General features: G+C 40.3%; 1 protein-coding gene across 3 annotated transcripts; it reads right to left on the reverse strand.

Moving 5' to 3' along the window:
- Positions 1-979: 979 nt before the first annotated feature.
- Positions 980-7392, reverse strand: cdca4 (cell division cycle associated 4). Of its 3 annotated transcripts, none has more exons than XM_030391337.1 (3): positions 7208-7392; positions 3947-4084; positions 980-3606 (listed from the first exon to the last, which is right to left on the reverse strand). In XM_030391337.1, exon 3 carries the CDS (start codon positions 3595-3597, stop codon positions 2665-2667), a length of 933 nt encoding a protein of 310 aa, XP_030247197.1. In that variant the 5' UTR covers positions 3598-3606; positions 3947-4084; positions 7208-7392; the 3' UTR covers positions 980-2664. The 3 variants fall into 3 exon arrangements, with proteins under 3 accessions (XP_030247197.1, XP_030247198.1, XP_030247196.1); XM_030391338.1 differs by having other exon boundaries at positions 3947-4087; XM_030391336.1 differs by lacking the exon at positions 3947-4084 and having other exon boundaries at positions 7208-7389.
- Between the last annotated feature and the right edge of the window lie 4691 nt (positions 7393-12083).

Genomic DNA, 12083 nt, shown 5'->3' on the forward strand with positions numbered 1-12083 from the left:
GAAACTTTAAGGAAAGTTGGCGAGCATATCGTAAAAAATCGGCAATGGTGGTTGTTTAACAGAGTACAACAACTCCCATGATCCCTTGCTTCTTACAGCATTTGCTTAATTTTAATTGAGGGAATCCTAGTGGCAGAAATTACATGCACATGTTTAATTATTTTGTGTCACGATTGTAAATAAGTATATTTGGCTGGTTAAGAGTCGCTTTGGTCTTTGGATTTCGCTTGCATCTGAACAATCTCTTCTCAAAACCACATTAAAGGGCTGATAGATATTTTAATTGTTTTCAATGTGAACAAATTCCATTAAAGGACCAAAACCATCATCATTTTTAATCTACACAAAAGTATTGTAGGATGTCTTCTTCCTCTTCGCCATAGAGCTCATTGATGTAAAAAGATAAGAGCCACACTTTTGTAGTGGGAGATGTTTTACTTTGTGATAAACAATCACAGTAGTGTATTTGGAAGTGATCCTACATAAACTGTCCTGCTGCTGGAAATACTTACAAGCTATATAAAGTCCCTGACATGATAGAGACACTAACATTTTAAGTATAAAACCAATTAATGTTTAAAATAACTTCCGGGTTGACAAGCCTATACATCTCACTCATGTAAAATCAATGTTTGACGATTTATATTAATAACAAAACTTTCACCAAGAAAATGGCAGCTTGAGTTGAACCCAGAACTAGCAGTAAGTCTGAGCTGTCACTGTTGGGTACATCTGGTTTATCAAAGACACTAGCAAAGCAGCAGAGTAAATAAAATCAGTACAGAGACTCTCAGAACTGCCAGAAGTACAAGTTGTTTGTGCAGCGTCATGTTAATTTGGTCCACTGGTACCCCGAAAAAAAAAGAGATATACTTACCTTTTCGCCCAAATGCAGACGTCAGAACAGGTTTATGATAAAAGCAGTTTTTAAACCTTCATAGGAAATCATCAACCAAGTGATCCAATAAACACCACACAGTCAATAGTTGCACCTTTTATTATAAAAAATATTTACAAAGATGCTACAATGTTTTTTCCTTAATATAAAAAAATGCATACATTTTACAACGGTAATTAGTCTTTGAAGTTCTAGCTCCCATTCAGACCAGAGTGACATCCTTCAGGAGTGTTGTGGTAAGGTATTAAGCGTGTCGTAATACTGTATTTTTGTCAATACATTTTGTTTGCCTGAGTTAATCTCTTCATCGTAAGGAACAATTTTGAAAAATGCATTTGATTTTTCCACATCTTTAGGAGAAAGGCAACTGTTTGCATAAAAGGAATTAAAGGACATTTGAGTCGTATACAATCATTTTGAAACACGTTATGACAGAGCTGCATAGTGACTTGAATAGTAACCCGGTTTTTTTGTTATTATTACTAATAATAGTTTAAAAAAAAAATGTGAGGAATAAATAGGTACTGCATTCAAAAACGGAGGGCGAAATTTGGATAAATATAATTTCATCAGGCCTCGTGGTCGATTTGAAGTCAATGTGGCGTGTCTGTACCTAGATATAATAAATACAATAAATAAAACAACAATAAATTAGGTTGGGTTAACACACAGAATTCTTCATTTGTAGTATGAACAAATGAGAGAAAGAAATATGGCTTCTTGATGCAGTTATCACCCCGTGGTTTCTCCAAATGCTTCAGGAAAAAAGCTGTTATTATTGTTATTAGATCTGTATGTAAAGCAGGGCAGGAAACTTACTCTGGGTACTGTTAACTTACCAGAAACAGTCAAATCTTAACCCGCTAGTAATTTCCCTGTCCTGCATAAAGCTTTAAGAAAATGAAAGAACAGCGCCTATAAAGTGTGACAATGCCAGCCCTGACACCTGTTACAGTCGACTTGTTATACCAAACCATGGGAAGACACTGTCTCGAGTCTGGCTACATTAAAATCTTAAAAACCGCCTGGGAGGGAAAAATAAAAATAATATCAAATGATACTTGCAAAATCCCCCAGCTGTATAATGCAAAAAATATATTTCTATATACACATACGTACATATACATATATTCCATTCATAATTGCTCAAATCTTTAGGAAAATATGCATTGATTCATAGATTTGGATTTACAATTTGTTCTGGTTTCTGATGCATGTAGTGTGATGAATTGTTCCTCAGTCCATGTAACAATAAATAGAGATGGACAAAATGGCAGAGAGTACGACCAGACGGAGCTAGTATGACAGAATGTATGACAGACGTAAACATGGAAAGTACGTAAATAAGAATGCATCATGGTATAGGTAATTATCTTTGCCTTCTCACAGATATTGTCATGTTTTGGATTTCATCAACAAAGTAGGAAACTAACCGCTTTGCCCACAAGGCCGCAAAGGCTTGTGAATCCCAAAATTCATTAAATTTCACCTTCACTGTTCGTTGCCAATTACATTTTTTGAATAAAAGATGAAAGGTCCCAACAGCAGCTGCCGACTTGCCTAAGTGGCGGTTAGAGCGGACTAACTACACCTCTAACAGCCGATCCCAAAATCTACCTGGCTTGCTGTTAATTTCCCACCTTGTCCCAAAACCTCCAACAATCTCCATGTGTAACAATACCACATACAGAACATGCACATGTGTACTGTGCATAGTCTGGAAAGAGTCTGAGGGATCAGTACAGGCCAAAGGAATGTTCTGAGTTTCAGGATCCCACTATGATCTCCATGATGTGGTCCAGTTCATTCAGGTCTGACCTGCAGCTCGAGCTGGAGCTCAGGGTGGTCGGCCCGTGGGAGGAAAGGCTCTCTAGCAGATCGTAAGGCCCCATCTTTGGGGCGCTCTGCATGCCTGTCAGCACCGTATCGAGGTCATAGTAGGACGGGTCCACGTCTGAAAACAGTTCTTCGAGGGCAGGGTCAGGGGGCGGCGCTGGGTGCTTGATCTCAAAAGTCCCAAAAACCTGCTCCCCTGTCCTGGAGTCTGCGCTCAGGTGGTCCCGGTCTGCCTCCTCTCCCTCCGACACACACTCCTCGCTGTCCTCGTCTTCATCCTCCTCGCACTCACCTTCTTCCTCTTCCTCCTCCCAGCACGGTCCCATGCCGAAAGGACCCGCCAGGTAAGAAGCAGAGGACATCTGGGGGGAGACGGGCGACAAAGTGGACATGGTGACCTCTGTCTCGACATCTCCCTCCATCACCACCTCCTCGGCGTGGTAGCCTTCCTCCAGACCAACCACTGAGAAGGGCTTCGGGCTCTGCCCGGCCTGAGCTGCTGCGTCTGTCTGCCGGCACAGCACCTCGGTAGCCACCAGGCGGTCTGCGGGACACTGTGCAGCTGCCAGGGCCTGGGTCATTATCTGCCAGGTGCCGTCCTGGGTCATCTCCTCCTGGATCTGCCGCACCGTGTTAGCGATGAGCACTGAGCGGCACAGGTTTGGCTCCACTAACATGTGGCAGAGCTGCAGCTTGATCAACGACATGTCAAGCAGCGACTGCCTTTGCAGGCTGTAAGAGGACGACAGCGTCCGAGCCGCCACAGCTGCCGCTGATGAAGCTGCTGAAGGGCCCTGGTCACTGCTGGAGACCGGCTCCTCCGCGGAGTCTGAGAACTTGCGCTTGGTGCCCTTCGGGAACATGATGTCTCTCTGTGGTGATGGTGAGGAGACAGAAACACAGTCAGATATCCAACAGCGACACGTATCTGAACATCAACTAATTGATCACTCTGACAAACACACAAAATGCTTGAATGTCGCTAGCTAAGATCAAAGTGATAAGAATAAGTGCCATGTAGTTAATTATGTAAATGTGTGATGTCGTGAGGCTATGTGACGTAGTATTTGTGTGTGGACATGAGGGAGCTAGGGCTACAATCTGCTCAACAGCAGCTGTGACTTTATCAATAAACTACAGGTTTTAACTCTGTATGAACTACAGTAAACAGTAAATTGTTTGTTGTAGTTTTTTTCTTAAAGTTTGCTATACCTTTCCTGTTGAGAGGCACAGGCAATAGCAATGCAGCTTGGTCCCGGCTGCAACGCTTCAAGTACTTTTGTACGAGCGACAAGCAGCTTTTGTTCAGCACCATTTCTGCCCATTTTAGGCCAGTCAGAGGCAAGACTCCTGCTGGGCGGAACAACCACACTTTTAACAGACCACTGAGCCACCGAAAATAGCATGGTTACCAACTAAAAGCCGACGCTGCATCAAAGTAAGCACAGACTAGAGAGACCTTTGTCAGAAAACAAAAACAGCACTCAAGTTACATGATCAGTGCACTTATATTCTTTCCCACTGCCACCTGTGATCAAGAAAATATCCTAATCAATAAGGTGCTTTTAAGGGGTAAAAGTGATAGAAATGTGGAAAATAACATTCACAATATTCACAATAGAACATACCACCATGATCCACTAATATTTACAAGGGATATCAGGTTTCCAGGGCTACACACGACACGCTTCAAAAACTAGTAGAACAAGATTTTCACTTTCTCTTCACTGAGGGAGGGGAAGAAAAATAAGAGTCAACTTCCTTATTACACACCGTTTGGAGTACACAGATGTCTTAGAGGAACAAAACAACAGTCCTGCCAACATTTAAGGCCCTCTGACTTCCCCAAAATAAACGGGATGCAAGTAAATAGGAGACTGAGCTCTGAACTGCAGCCTGTGGCATTTAATTTTCCATCAGACAGAAAAATAGTTTGCAGTGTCCGGCTGTGTCCTCTGTGTAAAAACCTGCGGGCAGGGCGTTTGGATGAATGATTCCACTTGCTCCAATTTTTCTATTTGTGATACATTCTTTATAAAATAATCACAAAAAGTAAAACCAGGGAGGTACAATGAAAACAGTGCTGATACATGTTGGATTTTCAAGGTTTACAGAACACAAAAAACAACAGAAAGTTGTTAATTTTACAAAAAAACGTCCCACTTTTCTGCGGTTATTCTCAGAATTCATCTCCATACCAACAAAGAGGAATTGTTTTCTTTAAATATTCATCTCAGGATGCCAGACAAAAACTCACTAAAGCCCTAAGATCTGTGGAAAACACATACTAATTTACACTTAAGACATTGTCGCAAGAGATTTTGCAGCCAAAAACAGGGATGACAAAAATGTAACATTTTACATTTGATCAACATATAATCAAACATGTAATCAAACAATTGTATGATTTTCGAATCAGGAAATGTTTGCAAACTCGTCTTCACTTCAATAGAGGGAGGTACTGTGCTTCTTCACACATACAAATGAACCTGACATAAAACGAGAAAAAGGGATTACATTACAGCTACCATCCTCCCGTGATTGATCAGATGGATTATCTGGAATCAGCACCGTGTTGTAAAAAAGTTATAACCCATACCAAAAAAACAAGGAAGTGGATCTAATGTACACTCAATGGCTGAGTCCTCGCTTGAATACAGAACATTTCCTGACAGTGGACAGAATAGGAAAAAAAATAAAAGTCATTTATGAAGGTACCCGGAGATCTAAAAATACAAAAAGGGTGAGAAAACAATTATAGACATGTGTTGTCTTCTTGTGTTTGGTGCGTTTGTGCTGGCCCCTGTTAAACAAGAGACACTAGAGAGCACTATGTCCATGAAGGAAAAACAACAACAGTGTGTAAACGTTCAAATAGGAAATGAGATATACAACCAGGGAGACCTACAACCTGAGAGAAAGCACACTGCACAGAGAATTAAAAAACAGTTGTGGACATGACAGGTATATAGATAAAAAGTGGTTTCTGAACACCCTATAGGTTATAGCATTTTGGGGTTAAATCTCACGGAAACTACTAAATCTACAAAAAAGCAACGTCCAATATTTGTTTTATATAATTTCCTGATTGTAAAAAAAGGGCTACAAAAGACTGTAAACTTATTCTGATGTTGCACCTGTAGCAGACAAACTAAGTCACACAGCAAACGCAAAAAAACAGTGTGCATGCATATATTATAATATTAATAACGCAAATGGTGCTACAATAATTTACCCTATCAATTAAACTACCATAAAACTTGACATGTGTATAGAAATTCCTCAATTGCAAAGCATTACCACCCCAAAATTACAGCCTAAGGTGTTTTTTTGGTACAAAAACATTATAAACTTCCTTGTGCATCATAACTGTGCTACTGTGCATAACCTTTAACTAACATACTGATTTTAAGACATATTTTGTCTGCTATAGATGCTTCATTATCAACTAGGATTAATTAATTCAATAAAAATCACACTTAACACACACATACTCCCGTTAATTCATATCCTTTAGAGTTAAGTAAGTCACGCTTGCATGACAAGATTTAACAAGAAAATGCTGACACACATGTATGATGTTCAAAAACTTGTCTAGCAGAAATCAGGAAATGAGTAATCAAGTGCAAACGAAAAAAAAAAATCACCTCATTGAAATCAGGCAGGTACTACTAGTATTACACAGTAATGCACACGTATGCTACAGTGTTATGTAAAAACACAAGTGTACTATGATTAAAAACAGAGCTGTTGTATTATGCTAGGAGCCAGAAGCCAAACAAAATGCAGGCTCGCTTTACGTCAATGGCTCCTAGCATGCCCCCATCCCCCACTGCACACTGGAAACCAGCACTTTCACAGCACGCCGTACTAAATTAATAAATAAACTTTAAACACGGCGGCGTTGATTTTTACAGTATCTCCATCAAAAATGTCACGTAACCACTATCAGCCGCCGGTTTCGAGGCCCTACAGCCGCCGGAGAGAGCGGCGGGGAGCTGCTGGCCGTGACTGCCGCATGCTTTGTCTTTTCAGCATCAGAGCTACCGAGCGACAATGAGGCCATTTTGCGCTAGTAGCTAACAGCTAGCCGGCTAGCTAGCTATGCTACGGATCTTGACTTTACGCTTATGAGAGCAGCCCCGCTAAGCTAACTGTGCTAAGATGTTCAGTGAAACGGGGGGAAAAACGGTGGAAACAAAACGTTTGTCGACCCTCTCAGCGTGGCCTTAGTTAGCTATTTGTTTAAAAGACACACACAAAAAGAAAATGAATGCTAGCAAGCGTACAGCTAATTAGCCAAAAAGCGCCCACCCACACATCCTCCACGGTCCTTCCTCCTTTCTAGCCCAAAAACAAGAGTTTTTCCGCCGCGGCTGGGCTGTTAAGTTCCTAAAAAAACAACAAACGCTCACCCGGGGTAGACTGCTAACACGACTATCGACGGGTGGTTTGTGGGGTCGCCGTACTCACCTCGTGTTTGTGTTATTTTATTCCCGTCTCGGTCATAGGATCGACGGCAGGGAAAGCGGAGATCAGGTTCAGATGAGATCATTCATGCCACGGCTTCAAAAACTGAACTACCTCTGTCCTGCTGCTGCTGCGGAGCGGACGGCAGGAGGGAAGGAAGGGAGGGAGGGGGAGGGGAGCCGACAAAAGCCAGCCATATGCCTGGGATTCCTCTCTAATCATTTCTCCTCTGCTGTTTTCTCTTTTTCCTGCATTAATGCTTTAACGGCACAAACAAAGTGAAAAGCCTGTCGTTTGCATCGACAACAACAACAAAAACATACAAGGTTAAAGAAGTTATTGTGCATTATTTGCACTGCATTTTACATTTTTTAAGCTTCTTTTAATCAAAAGAAACACAAATAATTAGTGGTGGAGGGATTATTTAGATTATTATGCTACATAAAAACAGAATTAACCTAATTTTGAGGTACTTTTACTTCATTTGAGAATTTACATTGTTAAACTCCACTAAAATATTGTACTTTATACTCCACTGAAGATTTATAGCAACCCTTCTCAGTAGGGGTGGGCGGATCGATCCAAATATCGATAGTATCGATACCAGGGTGAGTATTGGTATCGGATCGATATTTTTGTTGTAGTTTCTCTTCTATAAATTCAGCAAATCACAGGTATTTCTTCACAGAGTTTGTGTGAGTGCAGCGCTCCTCTTCAACTCTCTCACTCCGCTCACTCAGGTTCACTGTAACTGTAACTCAAAAATATATACGTATATTTAGATATATAGCCTACCTTAAGAATATAATAACCCTTTTGTTATCTGTTGAAGGGACATTAGTATTCCTATTTAAGGCTACACGCAGATAGATTATAGATTTAATTATGTTAAATTTGGCTAAAATCTTTGTCCTGTGTTTTATCGTTATCATAATCATGGTCAACTAATTAAAGGCAAAAGTACACAATCATTAACTGATCAGGAATTTTCAAGTAAAAAGTATTGGTATCGGCTATACTGGCACTGTACTAAATTTGCTGTATTGCCCACCCCTACGTCTCAGTTTATTTCTGCAAGCTTTAACTTTAAACCGGTTATGAAACAGCTTCAGTTTAACACTGATGCATCTGTGTGACCTAAATCACTAACCACCTGGGAGGAAATTGGCTATTTCTACTTAATTATTGCACTTATTCTAACTAACTGTTACTATAAAGCACTGAGTGGTTTTCTGATCGGCTGCTTCTGTACATTATGAACCATCCAGACCTCTGAGGTCGTCAGGTTCAGGTCTGCTTTCAGTCAAAACTAAACATGGAGAGCAGTGTTCAGTTATTATGAAACACATATCTGGAGCAAACTGCTGGTCCGCTCCAACTCTCACCTCTTTTTGTTTATATTTTAGCTTATTTTCCTATTTTCTTAACTTGTTTTAATGTCTTTTAATGTAATGTTATGCCCTTATTAGGCACTTGGAGTTGCTTTGTTTCTGAATTCTGCTATACAGATAAACCTGCCTTAACTTGTTCGTCACCAGGTTGGATTCCAACTCATGCAGGATGTGTAAATCATAAAATTCAAACTATTTTGTATTGCGAGCTGAAAAAGCTGACCTGTAGTCTGGTGGTACGGCACTTAAACACAGTTTACGTTGTTCTACCCTCATTATTTCTTGTCAAAAGGCGCCGTCAGAATCAAAAACAAATGTGCATTAGTCTTGTAGCAGCTAAGACGTACGATAAACTTTACATACGATGCATTGTCTACGTCCGGTTTGGAGTGAATGCCGTTCCTCCTATTCATTTTAATGAGGGAAGGCCATACTGTCTTTGCGACGCTAGCTGTCGGGGTTACGTAAAAAGACAACTTTTGGAGAAACGCAGCCTGATCAATCACCTATCTGGCGATCAGACCTGCAGCATGAATGACTGAAACCACAGTGGATTCTAACATCATCGGTTTTCATGTGTCATTCACTCAGTTTGGCATTGTGGATCAATTTAAAGGTCCAATTTGTACGAAAAGTAGATTTTTTGAGTCTCATTCCCAGCTCGTCAAGTTGGGAATGAGACTCAAGAATCAGATTTTCTAACAAACAGGACCTTCAAAACTTTTTTTAAAAAATCTGTAGATGCCGATGTTTGATGTAGGACTTCGTACTTAACCTACATTTGCAGAGGCATGACCGCAGATCTTAAAACAGAGCAGATCACGTCAGTAGCATAGTGTGTTATTTAGCGTGGCTACATGCTACAGAGGGAACACAATATGTCAGTGTGTGGCGTGATGTTTTACTTTAGATCACTCGGTTTGGTTTTGTGCCCCAGTTTGAAACACAGTAATGATCTGCCTGGCGTTCTTGTTGTTTACTGTTATTTTTAATCTGTCTATGTGGACAGAAGATCAGTAGTGGGAACGGAGCAGCTCGGTCACACAAACCTGATTTGGTCGGAGTGTTTTCTAAGAGAAGGTTTGTGGCCACAGACAACAAGCACTGTCAAGTTGGGGCCCCATGTGTTGTTCCAGATGTCTTGCTTTTAGCATTTCCCCACAAAATGTTTAATTTGAATAACGGGGCCCAAAGAGATCAAAATGTTCCAGTTATTTACAAAAAATACAAACATATACTCATATAATCCTCTCCACATGATCCTTTGGAGGGCCAACAGTTCAGTCCTACTTATACATCAATATATATTACTTACTTTATCTTTAATACTAAAAAGTGCATTTTTCTGGTAATACTTTTGAAGGACGCTTACTTGCAATAGAGTATTTTAAGGTTGTTGTATTGGTACTTTAGCATTATCATCATCGCAGACATACAGTTTACATTCTATTGCATGTTAATACACAGTACAAATGCTCCATCATTAAATAAATCAGAATTAACTGTACTGGCATTTCATTCATTCTAGTCACCTTAAATATGCATCATTTAGGACTCTAAACGACAGTGAGAGGTCGCTGTGAATGTACTTATTGCACCACAAATCAATGTTTTCCAAGAATATAATTAACTTGTGTTATGCGCTTGAAACTAGTGCACTGATCTGTCTTGCTGTTTTTGATATAAAGCAATCTCTCTGGATGGAGCACTTCCACCTATTTAGGACACATTTTGAATTATTCTCCTAATCCAGGAGTTCTTGTGAATGGAAGTGTGGACAGAATGCAGACGGAGTAAATGTGGAAGTCCTGGAAGTTTCAGACCCAGTTTCTCTGTAAAGAAACCGGTTACAATAATTTTTTAACAGTCTGTAAAAAGACCTATTTGTCAACCTGACTTGTAAATCATGTACAATATTTCTTAATTTTACCTAATTCTCTCCTGTTTGTACTGTCACACATTTACTGCGAGGTTTTTTCGTTCTTGATTACACACTGGCATACTTTAATACTGTTTAAATCAGGAAATAAATGCAGAGATGGTGCTTTTTTGTTGGGATTTATCTGAATACAAGTGCTGATTACAAATCACAGAAAATAAGAAGACATAATTAAGACTAAGAGTAAATATAATTTAATGTAATTTTCTTTGTTGTTAGTTTAAACACCAGATGTCAACAAGGTCTTTAAATCACGTGTATTCACCTCTATTTGGGTTTCAAAGCTCAAAATCGTCTTTTCCTGAATGTTCCCGTTTTCACATCACTCTCATATTTAGCAGCCAAGTTTAGTTTCTTCAGTCATGTTGTTTTTCTCTCTCTAATGCCATGACTACCACATGGAACACCCTTTGAATCAGTGAGGTGTAATTATCATTAATTATCTGCGCTGCTGATGCTTATTACCTCCGCCATGGATGTTTTTGTTTTCACTGTTGGTAATTAGTCTAATCTGCCTTCCTATTAACGGTGTGTTTCAGAAACCTCAAGGCATATTTAAACGTTTTTGGGAAGATCAGTCTTGAATCAAAAGACGGCTGATTAGATCTGATTGATGGGATCAGGACAATAATTACTCCTCACACCAAACCTGGTGGATGTTGTTGAAATTCACGCAGTTAATGAAAGTGGTTGACAAGATGTAAAACAAGTGTTTGCAGTACCAATTAAACAGTCAACAGCCGATTCGAGCTCGGAGCCTCAGCTCAATTTGAACCTAGACAAGTTGATGTTGTTGCTTTCCCCCACAATCTGAAAACCCTTCGACACAGGAACTCCTGACTTACAGACTAAAAACTACAGGTTTAACTACTGCACGTCATGTAGTCGAGCTGGTTCCAGGGTCCTGGTGTTCTGCATGCTGGTTCACTGTCCTGGAACTGAGCCATCCTTAGCAAAATGTCTGTCACTGATGCTTATCCTGCTATGACGAGTCGCTGACTAAATCCCATTTCTGATTTTTACCCCTACGTCTTCTCTTTGACTCTTAGAAGAGAGTTACAAGGTGTAGTGGTTGAAATGTCCCCATGAAAGAGACTTTGCTGCCGGATTTTATATCAAATTTGGGCAACATTTGCCATCCAAGTGGAGCCCTCTAACATAGAAATACATGACTGTCATGCACATGTCTGCAATAACACTGACACGTAAGCTTCCTCGCTAATTAGCTACAGAAACCTCCACTATTAGAAGCAGTCTGTTTTCCTTTGGTTTGTAGTGTGCCTCTGTCAGAACCTCAGTTCGGACTTTGCCCCACACCACTATCCCTGGCATGAACGCTCGAAACGAAGGGGTGGAGACAAGGGTTGTTTTGTGACTGGGTTAAAATGTCTGCCGTAAAAAGAGTCTGTTGGAGAAAGTATAACTCAAGTAAAGTAGCAGCCAGCTGGCCAGGTGAGCCTGCAACAACCAAAGAAGTTGGTATGTTTACTGGGAAAACTACAAATCCCCTGTATTTGCACTGACTCTAAGTGCAAAAGAGGCCAGAAAT

Source organism: Sparus aurata, chromosome 16, assembly GCF_900880675.1.
Source record: "Sparus aurata chromosome 16, fSpaAur1.1, whole genome shotgun sequence".
In the NCBI taxonomy this organism is placed as follows: domain Eukaryota; kingdom Metazoa; phylum Chordata; class Actinopteri; order Spariformes; family Sparidae; genus Sparus; species Sparus aurata.

Coding starts and splice junctions, on each gene's coding strand:
- cdca4 (XM_030391337.1), bottom strand. CDS start 3,597: ATGTTCCCGAAGGGCACCAAGCGCAAGTTCTCAGACTCCGCGGAGGAG.